Genomic DNA, 23,034 nt, shown 5'->3' with positions numbered 1-23,034 from the left:
TTTGAAATCCTTTCGATGTAAGTAAAGCCAGCTGTGCGCCATGACTTAATAAAAACATAGAATTTTGTAATGACATTAATGAGAAAAAAGTTTCAATTGTGGATTTGTCGTGTCTGGTCTATACCTGAGCTGCTTATTAAGATCAACTTTGACCCAATATCGATCCAGCAGATTGGATTGCTGCTAAATAAATAGTTAAAAAGTGGCTCCCGATGGTCTTGGGGTTAAGCACATTGGGTATCGGATGTGGGAAGATCCACATAAAATACAGTTCCTTCATCAATGTCTGTCAAAAATTCAGTTTTCAGTTATGTATATCCATTAAGGCGCTCAGCATGAACCACAAAGTCCAGCCAGGAACATTTGTTCGATTGTCATTTCCCACCTCTCTCTCTCCCCTCATTTCCAATCATCTCTCTCTCTCTACTGTTGAAGCTTCTAATAAAGGCATAAAATTAGGCCCCAACTATTACTATGGTAACTATTTATTTGAATATTCCAACTGAAAACAAATCGAAAAAAGGAAACCGGAAATGTAAAACACTCTTTTCCCAAAAACAACCCGTCACTCACAAGTGAAAAGTTCACTGTTTTATTGCCTTCTGTGATGTACTACAGGGATTCATCAGACAAATACAAAAAGCTATTAGAAAATATACAAAAACATACAGGCATTCAAATATGAAGGGGTTTACATTTGTGGTGGTCTTTTTTTATTTTTTATACGAAACTATCAGAGTAAGACGATCTACCATAATTAAGGTGATCATTGTTTGACATACAGTGCCCTGTGAGGCCTCTTGTTCTGTATTAGTCTAATGTAAGTAGATTTTAACAAACTGGTCAGGGAAAGCTGATGATTTAACTGACCACTTTCAGATAGACGGAAGGATTTCCTGCCAAAAATATCATGTGAACTACTTGTTTTTTTTTTTACTGTATGTACAGTCAGCCATGTTAAGGGCACTGTAAGAAAAAATCCACAAAGTGCAGAGTGAAGAACAAATTAGATTTACGAACGTGAGGCCAATTCATCACATTTTCTCTTTCAACAACAGACCACAGCTTTAGTGAACAGTGGAACTTCTTATCTTCCCTTTTTTTTTCAACAATATACTCAACACTGTAATCAAAACTAGTTTCTACAAGCAAGCAAGTAATTATTTTGTATGAAAATGACCCAAGCCAATTTTATATTGGGAGTGGTAATAACACTTTATTTATTTGCTATTCTACTGTGGTACTTAAAAAAAACAAACCCCTCTGCTATAAATACATCATATTTAACAAACCGTACAAAACTGATCAAGTATAAACAGGGCGCTAAGACGAATGGTGTGTGACTATGAATGAACACTGTGTGATGAAAACTGCTACTCATGTTCTCACTGAATAATATTGTGTGTTAATATCTACAGTACACTGATTACGTCTAGTTTACAAAGTTTGTTGGCACATGTACACTGTAGTTACACACCCAGGCGTAAAATGTAGAATCCTTCTGTTTTATAAAAGGCTGCTTTATTGAAGGCTGCAAAGGCTTTGTGAAAAGACACTTTGGTTTTGTCCTTTGATTGGAAGGGTTTCCTCCTCACTCTGTTATTCTTTCTCTGCGGCGTCCTGCTCGCTCACTGTGACGACCAGATCACTTCCGGGAGAGGAGCTGGTTCTCCAACTGCTCCAGGCGAGCAGTCATACCAGACAGTAGACAGTTGATTAAGGAATAATGATGATATGCATGTATTAATAAATACAGGTCAGAAATACATCCATCAGAATTTTGTGTCAAATATTTGTTGTTGTTGTTTTTGAATCGATGTTTTAAAGTAATATCTGATAGATTAACAAAGTTTTTATTAAAGGATGAGGTTTCCACATTTTTCTGCTTGTGAGCAAATTACATAAATATACCAAAATTAATAACTGTTTACCCTGCGGCTCTCAGCTGCAAGCTCATTGGTACCTAACGAAGACATAAATCTTTATAAATAAAAATAAAAATATATAGTTTTTTTTTTTAAAAAGCTCACTTATTTATTGGTCGCTGTAGTTTTTAACAAACATTACTCAAACAGGAAGATATAGTGTTTGTTGGGGACTATTTTCAGTGGCGGATGAATCTACATTTAGTGCTCTAGTGAGCATCTGGAGCAGCAGGAAACATGTGGGATTGAGTCAGATTAAACGGTGTGCGTGTTCATGGTGATGATCGATCATATCACTAAGTACAACAATGGAGCTCTGTGGCTCACAGGGAGAGGAAATATCAGATTTTTAGAGACATTCACTGCTGGTTTCAAGGGTTTTGTTGACAATTAGACAAATCTTGAATATTGGTGGCTTTATCCTTTAAGTTTTCCCTTATTTGTTTGTTATGTGGAGGCTCTTGGAACAGATGTAGGGAGAATTTGGGACTAATCTAAGCTATGGGTTTTCAACGTACCTTGCTTGACAGACTGACTCCAGTCAAAAGTTCGATCTAACCCTATAGTTACACATCTGTAACATACATTCTCTTTGCCTTAAAGCTGAATTAATCATGTATATTTTTTTTAAATATTACCACTTCATTAAGGATATGTTTCAGTGCGAGCTGCTCCAGGCTGTTCATGGTGGCCTGCTGGAACTCCACCAGACTCTCGCAGGCACATGGGTCCTTCACCTCGATCTCCCCCTGACTCTCCTCTGCAAAAGGACGCAGAGAGAGGAGAACATCAGTAAACAAACACCTTCACTTTATCTGTTTATATTGTGTGACATTTTCCCACAACAGGCTTTAAACATACAGTTATTACTTAAAGGAGAAATATATTTAAGGCTTATAAAACAGCCCATCAACAGTATTTGAAATATTTAGCTTTAGTTTCCTTGGACCACCTAAAAACTTTAAAATTCATGCTTTTAAAACAACAAACTAAACCTCTAGCTGTTTCACTTCTTTGTTAATGGTTTGTTATATTTTTGCTATTATATTTTATTAATGCTTTAGATTTAACATTCTTTAACTGTCATGTCTAAACATGGAGAAGCCGCGTTTTTATGCACCATATATCTAGAAACTACTCCAACCAAACTGCCTATAATTGAACCAAATTGGAGGCTTTTGATTTAAATCTTACACTGCACTGTAACTTTTAATGTCCAGTTTTGTCCTGTTTTTTTTTTTATTATTTAAATACTTTTTATATTGCCCTATGTAGCTTTTATGTTTTATGTAAAGCACTATGAATTAGTTTGTGGTTGAAATGTGCTACACAAATAAACTTGCCTTGCATTTTGTCAGCAGATGGAGCCAAAGACATCATTACAGTGTCTTGACAGCACACACATGCTGAACACACTCTAGTTTTACTGACTCATCTTTGAAATGTTACTTTGTGTTAAGTCTGTTAAAAACACCCTCCTGTAGGTCATAGCCATGGACCTGCACAGTGTGGTGCAGTAAGATCAATATTCAATTAATCAGAATTTAATAAATCATGATGTATTTTTAATCCAATCGTAATTTTATTGCAAAATCTTTATCTGCACGCTAACTAGTATCTAAGTTGTAGACTTTAAAGTTGCACAAATATGAAATTCCCCATGTTTCTTTAATAATGCAGTATTTGAGAAATAAAATTGTTAATTGAAAAAAATGCCGTTTCCATTACACAGACAAGAAAACTAGGGTCTGCTGGTCAAACATTAAGCTGAGGATGAACTGTGTGGCGTACAGCAACTGTGACCTGCAGACAAAGTCCTGTACTTTATTTAATGTCGGGTCCAGAGTGTTTGTACCTGGGCAGACATTGAGTTTGAGGTTCTCTGCGATGGTGCTGATGGCAGTGAAGTCGGTGGTGTAATAGAAATGCTTCTCCACAGGCTCAGATGAAATCTCACGGAGCTCATCTTCCACAGCTTTTCCAACACCCACAGCGTACATGGTGATGCCTGCATGCATGCACAGAAACATACATCACAAATGCATTAAATGTCAGCTTTAGTCTACATGGACTGTAATCAGAAGCCATCATTTAGATCAAGATAACAAACTGTAGATGTGGTTTGACCCTCACGCTTGTGGATCCCACCAGAATGAGTCTTACCGGCTTCTTTGGCCTTCTTGGCGTACTCTGTGATGTCGTCCTGAGAGCGTCCGTCTGTGAAGACCAGTCCGATTCGGGGGATGTTGCGGCTGGAAGGACGAGCGCCCTCTGCCTCTGAGAAGCTGTTCTCCACCATGTGTTTTAGGGCCAGACCTGTCATCGTACCTTTCTCCATGTAGTCAACCTAAACGAGGACAGTAAAAACAGTTCAAGAGCCGAGTGCTGCAACTGAAACAGTTGATCCATAATGTGCTGCAGGCATTTCTTTCACTATGGACACTCAGTACAACTGAAGATCACTTGTTTGTGGAGCTACTTCACCTTCATGACAGCAGCTTTGATCTCGTCAGCAGTGTGGTACATGTTGAGTGGGAACTCTGTCCTGACCCGGCTGGAGTACTGAATCAGACCAACTCTGGTGCCGTGAGCCGACACGTCCAGGGAGTCCACAACCTGGAGCACAGCAGGAGGTGAGGGGTTTTCTTCAGACACAATTGCAGGTGACACAAGGCACAGGTAGCCTACTTTCTTAGCTTGCTTCCATTTTTTTGTTTTTGTGTTTATTGCTCAGTGTAGGGATTGATAATTCTGCATACTTTTAGAGTTGTATAAATTATAGTTTAATTTTTTTCAGTGTAATACACAATGACATAAAATTACTGTAGTTATGGAAACATGCCCCACCTGGTTAACAAACTTTTTGACCAGCTCGAAATTTTGAGGGCGGACGCTCTTGGAGCCGTCGATCAGAAGCACCAGGTCGATGTTTGCAGACTTGCAGGCTGAAAGAGAGAGAGAGACAAGAAAGACAGACGGGAGGCGGAGAATGAAAACACATTCCAAATATTTTCTCTTTAGAATTTAGAGATGCTATTTCTGTCGTGCAGCTCAATAAGATAATGACATATATTTGGTCGAGTCATTTAGAACCTGTAAAATGAATGTACATATCTTGATGTCAGTACATGGAAATGTACGGGATTCTGATCAGAAATGTTTTTTTTAAGTTTCCGTAAGCTGTTTTTAAATAAAGTAGTTTAGTTAGTCAACATATTGAATATTAAACTGTCAAATGCTGATTTCAGGATTGCCCTCTGAAATCCAGTTACAAGTCGGGCTTCAATTTGTACTTTTGAGCAAATCAGCCCATTTGAGAAAATTAAAATCTTTCCAACTAAAAGCTTTTTAGCTCTTGTATTTATGGAGACAGTTCTATAACTTGTGCTAAATCTGAAAAATGGCAGATATGTCCTCAGTATAAAGAATCAGCAGGCGGATATATCAGTTTTACCTAAGTATTCAGACATAGTGACAAAACTAGATGTTTTGTTCCCTGTTTTTTTGGTTACCAAGGACACTGGAGCAGGAGTCTGTAAGTATAAATCTTGACGACACGATAAATGAGGTTGTACTGCTGCAAATCTCCATATGGAGGTGCTGTATGACAGTTACTGGCAGGCACTTTGGGTTTTTCTCAGCATCCCTAGAGGAAAGCAAAATCCAACAGAAGGTTCTTCCAGACATAACTGAGCTGCTTTTAACATCAGCATGAGATATGGTTTATTTTCACACACATCTTTATTTCGTCTCATTAGAAATTACCCCTTTCCTTTCTTATTCTAATCCTGATCTCAGCTCTTGGTTTTTTCTGTTCAGTGGAGGTCATCTGATCATGACATGACCTGACTCCTGACTCATTACAGATCGGATTACGGTGCTGACCTCCTGCTCCGGCCGTTGCACCTGCAACATTTCTGTTGGGTCCTGCAGGAGCCCCAGGATGTCAGTCCCATGGTGAGTTTCTCCTGACAAAGATGTTTGTTATGACCCCGACTAATGACAAAGTGTATAATAAGGTCTGCGTTAAAGAACCGTGAACCTGTCCTGTCATGCCCACAGTGGTGAACTGTGTTGAGTTTCTACCTCAGCGACTGTTCGGATGATTTTTGTGATACAGATAATTCATCAGAGAGTCGACTTACTGCCGCAACTCTTGCCGTCCTCCTGCAGCAGTTGTCCCTCTGGACAGATACAGTAATAAGATCCTGGAGTGCTCACACACCGGTGCTCACAGCCATGCTCCACTGTGTTACACAGGTCCATGTCTGCAAATACACAGTCAATAAACACAGATTACATATAAATTACACCTGTAGAAATGGAAAGCGGTGGTGGAAACTAAATATACACACTTACACAAGTACTGTACTGCTTTTGAAGGATTGGTACTTTACTATTTATCTTTTAACATGCAGAAGCTCACAAAATGTTACTTCTGTTGTATAAAAAATATTGTCTGATATGTTTCTAAAAAACAGCCTAGTTTCAGGCTCAGTGGCACAACTAGTTTATTTAATTTTTTTTTTTAATGCCACAGCCTCATTGATGTTACAGATACACATGCAATTATGAATGCACAGCCACACATGTTGGTCAAACACCTCGCCCTTCCTAGATCTAAAAACAATATTGATTAAAATACCTGAATTACATTTTAAATCGGGGATAAAACAGTGAGAACCCACATAAGATAAGGATATGATGATGTAGAAAGATTTTGTGTCACTGACTTGTGCAGGTCTTCTTGTCTTTGTTGAGTTTGAATCCTTTGTTGCAATCACAGGTGAAGACGCCAGGAGCGCTGATACAGATTTGTTCACAGTCATGCTTTCCCTCGGCACACAGGTCAATGGCTAAATAACAGAAAACACAAACGCACAAAGTTATTTCCCATAGTAATTAAGGGAACAGTGGAAAATTGTGTTTGAGTTGTTTTTTCTTTCTTTCTGTGTGTATGTTGCTCTACGTGTCTTCGGAAGAACAAGTGAAGCCAGAGGATCATGTAAATAAGAAATATACAACTGACCACCTATTTGAGAGACATAAATAAATTAAATAATCTGTTCATTGTTTTTTAGATTAAGTGAAGTCCCTGAGTCCAAAGTGAAGTCTTCAAACTTCTTAATTACTCCGATCAACAGTCCAAAGACCCGAACGGATTTTATTTACAATGACATGAAACAGAAGCAGAAATCTTCACATTTAAAAAGCTTGAAGCAGCAACTATTTTGTGTTTTTACTTGAGATTGACATTAACGATCATCAAATCATTAAATCGATTAATTCAAGCACTTAAAATAAATACCGCTTCTTAACCCACGTCATGTGAATGTAGAGGACAGGCTGCAGCAGGATGGATGTACCAGGAGCGATTTCCTTTCGCTGTGTGTGTGTGTGTGTGTGTGTGTGTGTGTGTGTGTGTGTACAGCTGTATATGTGTGTATTTGTGCGAGGGCCTGACTAACGTGTGCAGGTCTTCTTGTCCTCATTGAGAGTGTATCCTTTGTTGCAGTCGCAGGTGAAGACGCCCGGCGCGCTGACGCAGATTTGTTCACAGTCATGTTTCCCCTCAGCGCACAGGTCAATGGCTAAATAACACACACACATTGGGTTAAATTGTGTGTTTTTCCACTTTTTTTATGCAAACTTTTTTGTGCATTTAAATAAACATCCATTAATATCTGAATTAAAAGGCTTTTTTTAGTTGTTAGATCTGTGTTAGATGTTGAGAAGAGTTCTCCGGTAAACAGTCAAAGCCAGATATACCCATAAATGGTCAATATCTATTGATAAAACACTTTGTTAGGTCATGGGGATTATTACATTCATTTGGATTCTTTTACAATAGTAAGCATAAATTTCAGAGGAACAACGTTATTATTAATAATATAAATAATAATTTAGTGACTTATACATACATCATTGTGTTTTTAACCTTTAAATAATGTTGTGTTTTCAAATAAGTAAGTTTTAAACCAGCTGTTGAAACATCCAAGAACAGCTGAACCAGCAGGCATGTAACAATGTGTTATTTCACTTCAATCCTGTGGCATTTGGGTTAAACAGACAACACAGTTACAAGATTTGGTCCTTTGCTTTGAACATTTGTATGGCTATAAGGGAATAGCAAGTCGTTGGTTATCTAAAGGCTGTCTTCATTTTGCAGTTTTCTGTTAACAAATTCTCTTGTGGTGTAACTGCCTCTGAATTTATTTACTTGGCTGCATGCATTAATGTTGGAGACTTGCTTTCCCATTCACACCACATGCTTGTTTGTGAGTTAGTTAGGTGTGTGAGAGAGACTGTAGTTATGTTCTTTTGTTGCTGCATTTTAAATGATGTCCCAGCTAATATGGATTTGAAATTGTTTTGGGCTTCCAGTAGTAGGAGTAAACTCTAGTTAATAGTTTTCTCCTGGATTTTGCTCCAAGGACTGTTGAAAGTTTAGTTCTTAACAGTTAATGACACTAGCAATCACTATTACACCCACTCTGTAAAAAGTCATTAATATCAATATTTCAAAACATAAGCTACAACTGTAGTTTGTTTCAACTGTTTAATCACCAAAATAAGTGAATGCTCGTGGCAGGCAACAGTAAAAATACTGATGCTTTATGATATCTCTCAAACTAAGATCTGACAGTTACACCAAAAACACAATTTCACCAAGTCAGATGGTGACTGAAAGAACTGCAAAGCATCATGATGGAACAAAACAATTAATTTAGCCCAAAGAATGACATGACATTAAGTGATTTGGTATTCTTAGCCTTTGCCTGTTCTTTATCTGTGCTTATTTTTCATATTGAGACACCTTTTCTTGTATTGTTGTGTGAGTAATATAGTAAAAAAGAAAGTTTAGCAACAGTGCCATTTTAATTGCCATCCTGTGACAACTCCTCCTCAGACTGGACAGAGAAAAGGCAAGCGCACATGAGTTGGTCCCGACAAAGAATGAAACTGTGCAGCATTCTTTGTAGCTGTGGTTGGGAAGTTAGTTATGTTTTGTGAGTCAGCGAAGCTCAACAAGGAAATACTTCCAAATGTATTCCCATTTCAAAATCAATCACCCGCTAACTGGTGTTTGCACGCAGAGATGTAAAATGTTTGCTTTTACGGTTTTATGGTGAAATATAACAGATGACTCATAGACTTATATACTGTAAGTTTTCTGACACATCTGTGAAAAGGCTCAGTAAACTGCAGCCACCATCTTGGGGCAGGAGATAGTATAGACTAGCAGTGACCACAAAATTTAACTATTTAGCAGGTAGATTCTCCCTCCAGTGCCCCTACATAACATTAAAATTAGCCAGAATTAGCCAGAATATTGCAGTTTGGGGAAGGTTCAATGATCCTACTTGAGTCATGCGTGTGTGTGTGTGAGCAGGCAATGTTAGGAAGGTTTAACTGTAATAAAACATTGTAATAAAATCTGATCCTCACCTCCAGCAGCCGTCAGCAGGGTTGTCTTTTTATAAGTGTCATCAGTAACAATGGCAGTGAGTTTCGTCTCATGCATGTACTACTTACCCTTGCAGGTCTTGCCGTCGTCCAGCAGCCTGTATCCCTCGTTACAGCGGCAGTGATAGCCATTGAGCACACTCACACACTCATGATCGCAACTGTGGTTCCCAAATGAACAGTAGTCGATCACTGAGGGGAGGAAAGCAGCGAGGCGGTAAGCAGCAGAGCAAACAGCAGCAACATGTGTGGGATTGCATCTATGTTCCCTCCGTCTCACAGTAAATCTCACAAGCCAAGATCCTCACTGAAGCAATATTTGTTTTGTTCACTTTGCCAGTTCAGAATTACTACTAAAGTTAGGGTTGTGTGTAAAGGAAGTCTTTAAGATTAAAGACTTTGAACTATGTATTTTATTGAGACAAACAGGAGCAGCAGGAGGAACATAGTGCAATCCTGGACTCAGCTTCAAGAATCAGCAGCTTGTGAAGGTCAGAATCCAGTTCAAGCCGATTTCAAGCCGAACACACATATTAATGTAAAGCCAGGAGCCATCAGCAGTTCTTACTGTGTTGTGTGAAATCATGTAATGTATGTTTGTAGCATTACAGTTTCTACACGAGTTTGTGTGCATTTATTTTTCTGCATATATATATGTGTGTGTGTGAGAGAGACTAACTTGAGCAGGTCTTCTTGTCGTTATTCAGTTTGAATCCTTTGTTGCAGTCGCAGGTGAAGGAACCAGGAGAGCTGATGCAGATTTGTTCACAGTCGTTTTTCCCCTCAGCACACAGATCTATGGCTGAAACACACATGCAAGCAATTTATTGGGTACCTCTATTTCTTATTAAATAATTACCATTAATTGTGGATTCATGAATCCTTTTCACCTTTTGCATGCAAGCATCTGAAGTCAATAAGCCCTTGTTTCTCCACTGCCAGGATAAATTTAACTTCCATCATCCCTGTTTTAAGTCATGTCTATTTTCATGTTTCTTGGTGCTTAAATTAGATCTTTAGCCAAATTAATAATTAATTGTGTTTTGCCATTCTGATGAGTATTTTATATAGTTTAGGTTTTCAAAGGCATGAGAGAGAAGTAAGGCACATGTCATTACTATTTACTGAGGTGCTTAACCCTTATCATCTAATTACCACAATTTGCTTCAAACATCTGTGGTACTTCTTCTCTTTGTCATAACCCAGTCAGCTCTGAACACACATTATAACTCCAGGATTTACCTGAGTTTTCCTCAGTGTCAAAGTAATCCTGTCATCCACGGATACAGTGCAAACAGGAACTGCTACCAGCTGATTCAGTCTACTTTTACTGGTGCCAATTTACCCAAACGTAAACAATTATATGCTAAAGAAAATGTGGCTCGAGTTGTGACAGCTGTCTCCATTTGGTCTAAGGTGGCCACACAGTGCGTGACCTTCGTCATCTTCTGTTACCTGCACATGTTTTCCCATCGATATTCAGAGTGTATCCGGGCAGACAGAGGCAGTGGTAGGAGCCCGGGGAGCTCTCACAGATGTGCTCACAGCCGTGCTCCGACTCCAGACACAGATCCACACCTGCAGCAGAGATGGTATCAGCGTCCAGCTACATGGTCATTATCAGCTTCTTACTATGATTGACGTGGTTCTACATGGACATACACTTTTCTGGCAAAGTCGGAAGCATTTTGGTTCTAACATTACAGATTTTTGTATTTGTGTTTTTTTTTTTTTTCACTTTCTTTCACTGGTTTGAAGGGTTTGGGCGGGTCTCAGTTGGAAAAAGGCTCTGTTATACTTATGTGCACATTTGACATTTGAATCCAAATCTGATGAGTTGTTGTTTGTTCATGTGGTCCTGCAGCAGAGACGAGGAGCTACAGAGGTCTAGTAGGCTCACTTCTTTCCAACTCCACACCAGCAGATTTTTTCTTCAGCCCCAACTGACGCCGACTCCAGTGACATCACATGAGGACAACACTTTCAACAGACTCGGATGTGTAAAAAATTTCCCCTTTAATGTTATGAAGAAATACTTTGATTTGAAACCAAGTTTTGAGAGGCTTCATCAACAAAAAGATTATTTGTAATTGTGATAACCATAATTTTCAAATCCATTTAGCAGCAAAACAGCAGCAGGTTTTATTCCCACACCAAAAACTCTTTGGTACAAACATAAAGTGTTATGCTTTTAAAATGAATTTCTTAATTTATTCTTTCATTTTCATTCACTGTCTTAAACATTTTCTGTCTGCCTTTACTCTTCTTTTCCATCTCCCGCTATGGTAAGCCAGGGATTTTATTATTCTTTTTTTTTTACAAAAGCAGTCCAGTCTAGAATAATAGCAGCATACAGGGAAATATCTTGCACTTATGGGATTTGGGGAGACTGTTATGAAAAAGTATTAGGTTCTGTGGGGTTAGATGGGCATGGTGATTTTTTTCTATTCAGGCCAGACATTAATAATGCTTTTAATTACATAGAGAATCTGATGTTGCCCCAGATGAAGCCAACGGCCTGAAATTTCAAATCCAGAGACTTGGCTGCAGGTTTTTACTTGTCTTATGTTAAGGTGACTTCAAATAAAAGTTTCCAGGCGTAAAATGTGAAGTTCTTTAATAGTTTCAGATGGAGATTTTATCAAAGAAAAGTATGACGTTAAATGAATGAATCCTGTCATAGGTCAGGTACTTCATGAGCTTTGGTTTTATCTGTTTCCAATGTGGGAGAGTAAAATTATTTAATCTTGTACAATGTTTGCTCATTTCGCATTCTGTAGTCACATGAAACACTTTCTGACAGGAAATAATGTAATAAAACCTGAAATTAGAACTCATCCAAACCAAGTCAAAGTAAACCACAAGCCAGATGTCGTTTTCATCTTGGTTCGTGGATGGCATGTTTGTCTTAACAGCCACTTTTATAGGCAACCAACCACGTTTTAAAGGTCCTGTTGTGAGTGAAAAATGGTTTTAGCAAATAGGATAATTAAAATACCAAATGTATACTTATTTCCTGTCCTGCAGTCTTACCGCAGAGCTTGTCTTGGAACTGCAGTCCAAACTGGTGAATGAGATCGAAGGACTCCACCAGGAAGACGTGGTCTTCGAAGGGTGGGGACGCCATGGCCCTAAGTGATGCCATGTCGGCTCTGGCCACCCCCACAGCGTAGATCTCGATGCCTTTCTCTCTGGCCTCAGCTGCCACCTCTGCCACGCGGTCCTGAGGACGTCCATCTGTCACGATCACGGCCACGTTGGGGACCTGAGGAGGAGAAAACCTCAGGGTCACAGCTAAGGTATGGTAGGGAGGTGTTTCACCAGAACAGGTAACTTGTGTTGCATTACCTTTGGCCTGTCTCCCGCCTCGTGGGTAAAGGCTTCGTTCATCACATATTTGATGGCGAGTCCGGTCATGGTACCCTGAGCGAGGGGAATGATCTTATTTATGCCTTTCACCATGGTGTCCAGCTTGGCGTGGGTATTCAGAGAGAACTCAGTGCGGACCTGAGGACAAAAGAGGAGACAGGCAACACTGAGCAACAGCAGAAAGTATGCTAGTTTACATCCTCACCTTTATCATTAAACTACACTGAATTAGCAGAAGGAAGAGGAAGCAGTGAGAATAGCAAAACCACCAAAGAAAGGTGACTAAAAATGAAACGGTGTGAAGTACTCCCTCTGATCTGAGTACATTTGTCTGGAAGACTGATAGATTTTTAGTCAGAGGGTGCATTTTGATGTAGCTATATGTGATTATTGTTGGTTTAAGATGTTTAATGTAAAACTGTTAATCCTAATAATAATAATATCAAAACTTTATTTACTGTATATAGCATATTTCACACAACAAGAACACAATGTGCTGCATTAAAAATGTAAAATACACACAAAAAGATGCATGCAAGAAATAAAAACAAGACAAAATAAAGTTTTAAAATGAAGTTAATACATTTCATACTGTTGGTGAAGTTAAAATATAGTTCATATTTCAAGGTAAACGCCAGTTTGAAAAGATGAGTTTCATCTTGTCTAAAGTTACCATTTTATATCTGCACTGCAAACAAAATACTAAAAGACAACAGTCAGCATAGTTTAAGTAGATAATAAAGAAGAGGAGGGACAGAAGGATGAGGATGACAAATGCTAAAGATCATTTAAACAAGACTGCAGCCATTGTTAGCAGCCATGTGAGGATGTACTCAAAGCAATGCTAACGTTGGCTAATTAGCACTAAAACACAAGGGCTGAGGCTGATGGGGAATGTCTGCAGGTAGTTTTGTCATAAACCAAAGTATTTTGAAAACGGAAACATGGAAATTTTGACCTAATAACAGCACTAGATGTTCACGGCAATCTCTCCAGTAGAAGTAAACAACATTGTTAAAGAATAAATAAAGAACATGTATGAAGGTCCGGATGCTGTGCTCCTGCTGTTGTACCTGGCTGGAGTACTGAACCACTCCCACTCTGGTGGCGTTGAGTCCAATGTCCAGGGTGTTAAGGATGTCGATCATGAACTTCCTCATGGTCTCAAACTCGTGTGGCCTGACGCTGCGAGAGCTGTCGATGAGGAAGACCAGATCCACCGGGCCAGACTTACATTTCTGCTCGGGACCTGGGAGAAGGAATAAAAATATTCACCTGGGAGGTTTAAAATAAGTCTTGAGCTAAAATGTTGTATTTTCATTTGGGTTTCTGATAGAGGAGAGGAATAAAGAAAACAGTAGGGATGTTTAGCGAGTTGATCCCCTGTTGTTTCCTAAATTAGTTCTTTTCTATGGGAAACCACTTTGAACATGTGATGACCCAACCTGCCTTTAAAGATCACTATGTCAAGTGAAACTAATTATTAAAAGAAAAACATTTCACTCTTGGTTTAACATTTTAAATTCAGAAAAACGTCTTTGTTCATACCTACGCCACTAGTTACGTTACCAATCACAATGTTCTCTTTCAAAAAGTTTGTGTGATATTTAAGGATAAGACCCCAACAAATGCACTTTCCTCCTGTTTGACTAATGTTTCTTAAAAACTGGAGTGAGCTGTTATTGAGGTTTTTTGTTTTTTTAAATGAAACTTTATATTTGTGAGCTGTCTTCGAAGATTTACATCTTCAGTTGTAACTAATGTGCTTCAGTTTGAGCGCCACAGGCAGAGTAGGGAAGTATTGAGAGACGTTTCAAACTGACAACGGATATGTGGGACATATTGTCAATATGTTAATGTAAAATAACAACAGCTGTATCCTATAAAAAAGCAATATAGTGTCTCATTAAGCAACATGTATGGAATAATGTGACATCTTCATTCTGTCTTCTACAATACTACACGTGGGAGAGTAATTTTCTTTGTGAATTTGCAAATGTCTGGGTGTGTTTTTTTTTTTTTTTTTAGGCCTTTGTACTCTGGTATAACGTTCACATTATTTACCACCTGAACTCACTTCTCCATGACTTCAGCTGCCACAAGGCACCTGCTTTTATCCTTAAATCTTCACTGTGAACGCACTCCCATGTTGTAACATCATCTCGGTTCAAAAACAGCAGTCATGAGTGAGGTATGAGGTGAGCCTGTGTTTGCGGTCGCTTTATGAGCTGGAAAGGACTTGTTTGATTAATGCACATCCAGGATTACTTCACAAAGGCTGCACTTCAACTAAAAGTCATAGTAGACTCATAGTGTCATAGTGTAAAAGTAGGCATTTGGGATTGTTGTGGAATCCATCTTTAGTTTCAAACAGACATGAGCAATCGCTCGTAACATCTTATAAATATGTCCACTTCACTTCATAAAATGTAAACCACATGCTCTCAAGTCTGATATGTTCAAAAACATAAGTGGCTTTAAGTAAAGTCATGATTCACGTGCGTATGGGAAGAGTCCTGTTCAGGACTCACGGCTTGTAAGTAGAAAGTTTCTGAAAGTTTAAAATTTGTGATATTTGCGGTGTTTAATAATTTTAACGCCAAAAAATGTTGTTTTAAAAATGGGTCTGTTTTGTTTTTATTTTGTTAGGAAGGAAAAAGGAAAAGTCCATCTCTGTGGTCAGTTCGTCTCCTGAAACAGTGTTCTCACAATTTAAACCACTTGAATACCTGATACATTGTCCGCCCAAATGAACTTTTGTTACAGGAGGCATATGTCCACTATTTGGGAGGAGGGTAACAAAAACACTGTCTTTCTTTTATCTTTATCCTTTATCTCCTTTTTGTCACACTGACCTGCTTTTGGCCTGGCGGTGGCGAGGACGGCCAGGCTCAGCAGAGTGAAGCCACATAGTGCTCTGAGCTGTTTCATCCTGATGATCTAGCAGACCGGTGTCTCACAGCTGGACTGGACTGGAACTGGATGAAACGGTGAGGAGGGAGAGCAGAGAGAAATGCAAAAGTGGTTATTTGTTTTAACATGATTGGTACTATGAGAGGAACTGGATTTATGGTAACTCCTGCTGAAATGTCCTTCAGGAAGACACAGAGTCCAGCCCCGGCTGATTTGCACTTATTTAGTGTCCAGACATCAAGGTCAAAAAGGCACCACATTTGGTGGAAAATGACATTTTATTAGATATAAATATTAGAAATAACCGTGTTTATGTCTTAGTGACTGCGCTCTATAGCGGCAAGTGACTTGTGGGTCAGGAATATGGGAATACACTGATATTGTTATTGAGGTCTGCAGAGGAAGGAAGTCTGGGAGAGATCTGTTTCCTGCTGACGGTCAGTAGTCTCTTTTATCCATGACCACAAGCGTTCCACAACAACTTCCCCACAACTAAGTAGATATTTTAACTCTAACCATGATTTTTTTTTTCTCTACAGCTACCAAGTGATCGTTCGTACCAAGTGCCTAAATCATCCAAACCTTAACCATAACGGTGTCCAGTCAGAAGAAGCTTTTATTGTTGAAACAGCAGTATGTTAGAATTTTGTAAGCCGCTGTCAAATGTCATCCTGTCGATAGTGGCGTCACATCAGAAAATGCTCATGTATCTTTATGGAGGGCAAACAACTTATTTGCTGTGTAATTTGGAAGACTATTTGGGAGTCTGAGGGCAGAGGAAATTTTGTTATTGATTCATTTAGGGTATTAAAAGTGAGGCTGTCAAACATTATTGTGTTATCATGCATCAACAAAAAAAAAAAATGAGACAAGGAGTACATATAGACCAGAATACTCTGTATTTTATTGTGCTAACTCTAGCAGTTGTGGTCCTGTGTTTTTCCCTTTGAGCTTTCACATGACAGCACAAATATGTTCTGATGCGAAGGCTGTCATTTGATAACCAATCAACTTACTGGCATTTTTCAACTTAGAAATATAGCTAAAATTCGATCTATGTTAACTTTTAAGGACACCGAGACCATTTTACACGCCTTCATCTCATCACGCCTGGATTATTGCAACAGCCTTTTCACCTGTTTAACCCAAAAATCTATTGATCGACTCCAGACTGTCCAGAACTCAGCTGCCAGGCTTTTAACCAGAACAAAGAAATATGACCACATTACTCCTATTTTAGCTTCATTACACTGGCTCCCAGTATATTTTAATATTGACTTTAAAATTCTATTGATCACTTTTAAAGCTCTTCATGGCCTCTCGCCTTGTTATATTTCTGACCTTTTAGTCCCATACGCACCAGCACGTACCTTGAGATCCTCGGGCAGAGGTCTGTTGTCTGTTCCAGAGTCTCGACTGAAAACTAAAGGGGACAGAGCGTTTGCTGTCAGGGCCCCGAGGCTCTGGAACAGCCTGCCCGAGGAAATCAGGTCGGCTGAGTCAGTGAACTCTTTTAAGTCCCTTCTTAAAACATACTTTTATAGGAGAGCTTTTCCCGATCTTATATGACTTTATTTTATCCCTTTTATTTTATTGTATTTTACTAATTTTATATTAAATTTTCATGCTCTTATCTTTATTTTTTTTTATTTTTTTTTTTTTTTTGTATTATTCTTTACACTTGTTAAAGCACTTTGTAACTTGTTTTTGAAAAGTGCTCTACAAATAAGGATTATTATTATTATTATTATTATTTCTACGTTCTGTAATCGCTCACCACATGGTAGAAACTCCCGTAACTTCCCGTCATGTGTGTGTGTGTGTGTGTGTGTGTGTGTGTGTTTGTAAAGTGATGATAATGTCGATGATGGGCGTGTGTTGCAGAGGGACATTCCAGTCTTGCCCCATCGTAAAACACTCGTCTGCGAACACCTGGATAAGGTGCACAGCAAGTCCTGCTAATAGACGGGTGTGAGTAAACACACACACGGTCCCTAATCTGCCTGTGTGTCTGTCAGTATCCCTGTAGGCTATCAGGTCTACCAGCAGCAGCAGCAGAGAGATAATGATAATGTTGGCGAAGTGTTTATGCTCAGGGCACACGGTCAATTCAAACAGGCTCCATGAAAGCCACCTCTCTTCCTCAGGTCCATGGAGAGGGGTCCTTCAGGCGTTTATCTCTGTCTGACTGGCAGCCAGAGCATATGGTCATCACTGGCTCAGGTCTGAGTAACGAGTCAACAGATGTGGACGAGCACAAAGGCTCTTTTCTCTGTTTGTCTCGTTGTCTTTCTTTGTGGCTCTCGCTATCTCGCTCTCTGCCCACTTTCTCTCATCACGCTCATCCACATATTTTCATGAGCATCTCTGTAGAGAACGTAGGGTCAGCCAAACATGTGGAGCACATTACTCATGCTTTTACTATTACTTTACTTTTAAGAGTAGGCTGCAGTAATGCCCTGTGCAGAATGTGTTCTCCATGGGCTTAAGTTTAGCTGATTCCTATTCTTGATTCCTCTAACTTGCTTCACATGAAGTACATTAGGCTTTATGTAACAGATCTTACAGCCCTGAAGGGTTACTTGAACACTATGGACCCATTGTCCCCACCCATCAAATCAGGTGGCTCTCCTGAACAATTTAAAAAGCACCTGAAATATCCTTTTTATATGTCTTTTTATACCAGGGTTGTGTGTCCCATGGTATCATATGTGCATGTTTATATGTTTTTGTCATTACATTCGGAAAGAAGCACATGTCTTTACATGAACTAACATAAAGCCCAACCCTAAATCAAATACCAGTTTTAATGTAGCCCACATCGCACAGGACCAATAGTGTGGTGTACTCGTACCAACCAACAGAACGCCACTTTAAAACAAAATCCGCATTATGCATGTCTAATTTCTCTTGCAAGGATAAATGAACAAAAATGCACAGACGCCTACGCTCACTCTCACGTGCCAAAATATGTCATGGTCTGTGTAATGTCCAAAGTGGAAGGAAGGAGTGGGAAGAAGAGACGGCTTGTGATGGAAGTGAGGAGATGGGAAACAAAGTATGAAACCTAACTGGTTATCCTGGCAGCCCAGGGGTTAAGGCTCCAATCATGGATCACATCCAGGCAGATCTTTGTTGAATGTCATTCCAATTTCTGTCTCCCCTCTCTGTCTTTGCTCAGCTGCCAACTATCTAATGAAGGCATGATATGCAAAAAAAAAACTAACCTAACTAAAGAGATAAATTAGTCTGGGACTTTGGGCCTCCCCTCAAACAAAGCTTGGAATAAGGTGCCCCCTCCTCATACCTCAGTTTCTGGATGCCTATGGGATCGTGTCATTTGATCTCATAGACACTCAACAACTGAGCCAAGATAACTTCTGACCACACCAACAACATAAAAAACTGTCTGTCCTGTGGCGTTATTAGCTTTTGACTCTGGGAAAGTGGGAAAAACAGCTGAATTCCCAAAGCATCTTTATCTCTGTTTAACCAGATCACACACATTAAGGGCATGTGATCTCCTTTTGATAACTAATGTAATAACTTTTCACTGAGCCTTCAGGGCAACACAGGGTTATAAATCAAATCATATTAGCCTGAGATTATCATTTTTAATACTGCATATACCACAAATACATACCACAGATATATAATGTAGCATTGTTTATCTGATTAGATGGCCTCCACTTACAGTACACAGCAGCTTTATAGGACTTTGTACCTTGACAAGATTGAGTTTATGCAGTTTAATCTTTAGTGTAATTACTTTCTAGATATTCTATTAACTGCACAAACTATTAGTGGCTTACTGTATTCTGAAAATACACATCATGCATGTTCTTCAAAGGAACACTGATAAAAAGAGTTGGTGAAATCATGAAATTAAAATGCACCAAAAGCTTACGTTCACACACCCAGAGACACTTTAATGTATCAACTGATTTCAGAGTTTGGTTTGTTTGAGACTGTGTGTGTGGGACAAAGACTCCTCAGTATGGCAGCAGCCTTCTCCCCCACACCTCCTCCCCCAACTCCCTTTTCCTGTGTTCCTCACCGGCCGCTCACCTCACAATCTACTACCATCCTGCTGCTGCTGAGCACGTGCAGTAACCCCCCCCCCCTCAGCAAGCCTCAGCGCGGGTCACAGACCAACATATGTTCTATAATTATACACAAAGAGAATCATTCAGCTCAGACCAAATATTTTCTTGTTAAACATTTCATTGACTGGATGCAGTTGAAGGCTGTGCAGCGCGCCTGTGTGTTTCTTACTTAACAGTTAAATATAGAAGTGGAGATCCTATTTCCTTCAATTAACACTTTAAACAAATTAAAACAGTGTCAGCTCTCTTTCCAGCTTTGGGGATACAGTTTATTCACCATAAAAATGTGTAATGTGAACTTTTATAGACATTTTATTCACAGAACTAAATTGTATTGTGTAACCACTGCGTGAAATTATAGGATAATTAACTGAATGACCTTGTTACTGATGTCGAATCTGAAAAGAAATGTGCTTTAAACATAAAAGCGGGTAAATGCATGTCAGGGAGCAGTTTGATGCCACATACAGCACTGAAGTGTTAACCAAGCGCACAGTTTACAGAGGTAGTTGTTAAAAAAGGAGTCAAAGGGCAGCAGTAGTTGTTGACGTTGGCATGAATGTGAGATTACCACGACAAATGAAACAGTGGCTTTTTCTTAAAAGGTCTTTTCAAGTTCAGGCAGTAAAAATAAACCGTTGGATTTCCTCCAGTCGGATTTTTGTTGCAGTGGAAATTCAGAAGGAGATTGAAGCTAAAAATGCTTTCCAGCCTTCATACGACCATCAGCTGTGTGAAGCTGAAGTAGCTGATGCAGGATGAAAAAATAAAAACATATAACTTATACTCTTAAAATATCACAAGTAAAACTGATGTGATGTGATGTTGTTATTACATGTATATATTAAATTAATATTACCACTGATACCACTGAAGCAGTATTTTAATGTTACAGCTAATTTAAACTACTTCATATATTGTTGTATAGTTTTTTTTTCTGCTATCTAATTAATAAATTGATCATGTTTTGTTTGTCAAATCTTAATTAAAAAAAGTAAGTAGTTACTCGAGGTGTTAATGTTTCCATCGTTAATGTTACATAGTTAAGTGTAAAGTAGCATGAAGTTAAAACGTAAGTAAGTCCTTGAGTAAATGTTACTTTTCACGACTGCTGTCTGAAACATTAAAATGAAATTCTACGTCCAAATCCCGGATGTTTTTAGAGACATCTGTCCTTCCCTTCACCCTGAGTCTAGTTTAACATGTTAGGCTTGAGTTTTTTATAATGCAGCCTTCCACCCATGCACTGTTCACTTCTGTTAGTCTGAACAAAACAAAACAAGAACTGTTAACAATTAAATCAAGAAGCTGCTACTTAAACAACAGCATTACATGACACACTAACAAGTATAAATGTCAGGCCTGGGTTTCCTGTTACTGCTGCCCCCTATGGAGCAGGACATGTTGCATGCATTTTCCAGATGTCCGGTGTATCGGCCCCTGACGTCCACTCAAGCTACAGTTAGCGGACAGGAGGAACTCTCACTTGAGCCCAGCATCACTCTGTGTGGCTTCTGCAGAACCGATTGCACTGATAAACAAACTGCTTTAGGTGTGACGTAACAATTCATCTAATTAATCAGTTTAAACGTGTGTCAGAGGAGGACTGGGCTACAACTAATGATGATTATCGATTCATCATTTTCTCTATAAAATGTGAGAAAAAGATGAAAATGTATAATTATATTGATTATCAGATTATTAGATACCAGTCCAAAACCCAAAGATGCTCAATTTACTGTTACACATGACCAAATAACAGCAAGTCCTCAAATTTGACAAGCTTAAATTCAAAGAATTTTGTTATTTTGTTATGATGACTGAAAAGATTAATGATTAGAGCTTCTGAGGCTCAAATAGTGGATTAATTGACTAAACATTTAAGCTCTAGAGGAGGATGGTCAATCTCTCTACTGGATGTCTGATATTTGTCTTCTTAACATAAATACTATTCTGATTTCGGGTATGATCACCTCATCACTATTCTTGAGTAGCAATGAGTGACTCCATCATTTTAATATGCAATCAAAACTAATCCAAGTGTCTCACAGAGTTATTGTATCTCAAGAGACTTACTGGTAAAATAAGAGGAATAAAAACCTCTTTAGACTTAATTGGAAATGCAATGTTTTCCTCTGGCCTCACGATCTTCCTCCCTGATTGAATGTGCAGCTAAACAAATTTGATTGAACACAAGAGTTATAAATTCGGAAGTTTGGAAGTACTGTACAATCCGGGCCAAGGCAGAGGTAGAGACGTAACATATTTCAGTCAGAACAGATTTGTTTTCAGCTCCGTTTGGATCAGTCATTGTCCGGACTCTCCAAAGTCTGTCCATCGCTGCTCGATTGAGTTTGACTTATGTGACTTCAAACTGTTCCTCTGGCATCTCACGTCAACTCAACAAAGCTCTTTCACAGCCTTTCTGAACAGTAATAATTTCACCACTGGTCACAGTTGGCAGTAAAAAACACTACCTGTAGCGCGTATCACGCATGTAGTTTTGGTCACCATGACACGGACTGTCTAATAGAAAACACAGGCATCTTGTTGAGTCCTGCTGTTTGTTTTCATCAGATTGTAATGTTTTAAGCAGCCTCTGACTGTTTAACACCGAGACACTGCAGGGTACGTCCGCCTGCAAGATAAAGGTGTTTCTTTGTTTAAACACTGTTGCCTTGGAAGTAAAGGTTTGGTTTATAGTTTTCCTCTTCCTCAGCTAGTATTTTATCAGCTTGAAGTTCAACATTTTCCTCTCTTGCAGAGAGTTAGGCAATACGACTGATTCCACTGTCAAGTCTGTCTCTTCAATATGAAGAAACCACAAACAGATGCTTTACTTACAACAAAATCCACCTAGTAGCACCTCTAAACCGCCATTTCACAGGACTCTTTCTTGGTCTTGGGACCAGCTGCCCAGCAGAGACTCCCAAGACGTTGCTAGTCCCAACGAAGAAATAGTCTGACACATAACTCCACATGAAACAGTGATTTTGTCATTTTTTTTGTTTAATGTGATACTATGTCACTTTTGAAGGAAGAAATATCAAACTCTTTATGTTTTTAAAAGATATGAAACATGTTTTGTGTTTTCAGTCCACTGACCTTATGACTCTTCTGTGCTTTGTCATGCCTAACATTTACCATTATCCTGTAATTGCCACTTGTGGCTACATTGGCAGCTGTTACAAAATTACATGGTCTTGCTTTAAAGCGCCTTTGTTTAGAATTATCATGTGATTATAACATCTTTC

The 23,034-nt window shown here is 38.9% G+C and overlaps 1 protein-coding gene across 4 annotated transcripts in view; it reads right to left on the bottom strand.

The window, feature by feature from the left end:
• Positions 1-576: 576 nt before the first annotated feature.
• The window catches only part of matn4 (matrilin 4), a 28,618-nt gene continuing 6,160 nt past the window's right edge, over positions 577-23,034 (bottom strand). Inside the window, exons 2-17 of one of the 4 annotated variants that reach the window (XM_038697208.1) lie at positions 15,617-15,739; positions 13,835-14,010; positions 12,741-12,899; positions 12,426-12,657; positions 10,848-10,970; positions 10,072-10,194; positions 9,462-9,584; positions 7,394-7,516; positions 6,659-6,781; positions 6,071-6,193; positions 4,773-4,870; positions 4,410-4,541; positions 4,089-4,272; positions 3,781-3,933; positions 2,581-2,685; positions 577-1,704 (exon numbers count right to left, since the gene is read on the bottom strand). In XM_038697208.1, coding sequence (XP_038553136.1) covers positions 1,646-1,704; positions 2,581-2,685; positions 3,781-3,933; positions 4,089-4,272; positions 4,410-4,541; positions 4,773-4,870; positions 6,071-6,193; positions 6,659-6,781; positions 7,394-7,516; positions 9,462-9,584; positions 10,072-10,194; positions 10,848-10,970; positions 12,426-12,657; positions 12,741-12,899; positions 13,835-14,010; positions 15,617-15,692 — 2,112 coding nt within the window. In that variant the 5' untranslated portion in view covers positions 15,693-15,739 and the 3' untranslated portion in view covers positions 577-1,645. The remainder of the gene's footprint in view (positions 1,705-2,580; positions 2,686-3,780; positions 3,934-4,088; positions 4,273-4,409; positions 4,542-4,772; positions 4,871-6,070; positions 6,194-6,658; positions 6,782-7,393; positions 7,517-9,461; positions 9,585-10,071; positions 10,195-10,847; positions 10,971-12,425; positions 12,658-12,740; positions 12,900-13,834; positions 14,011-15,616; positions 15,740-23,034) is intronic. The other 3 variants (XM_038697210.1, XM_038697209.1, XM_038697211.1) reach the window with 3 other exon arrangements.

The sequence above is a fragment of the Micropterus salmoides genome, unplaced genomic scaffold (assembly GCF_014851395.1).
Source record: "Micropterus salmoides isolate LMB-PRFRI ecotype aquatic unplaced genomic scaffold, ASM1485139v1 Ms_hic_scaffold_4, whole genome shotgun sequence".
Classification (NCBI taxonomy): Eukaryota; Metazoa; Chordata; class Actinopteri; order Centrarchiformes; family Centrarchidae; genus Micropterus; species Micropterus salmoides.
Note: the sequence above shows the minus strand (reverse complement) of the source record. Positions and strands in the feature narration are given on the sequence as shown.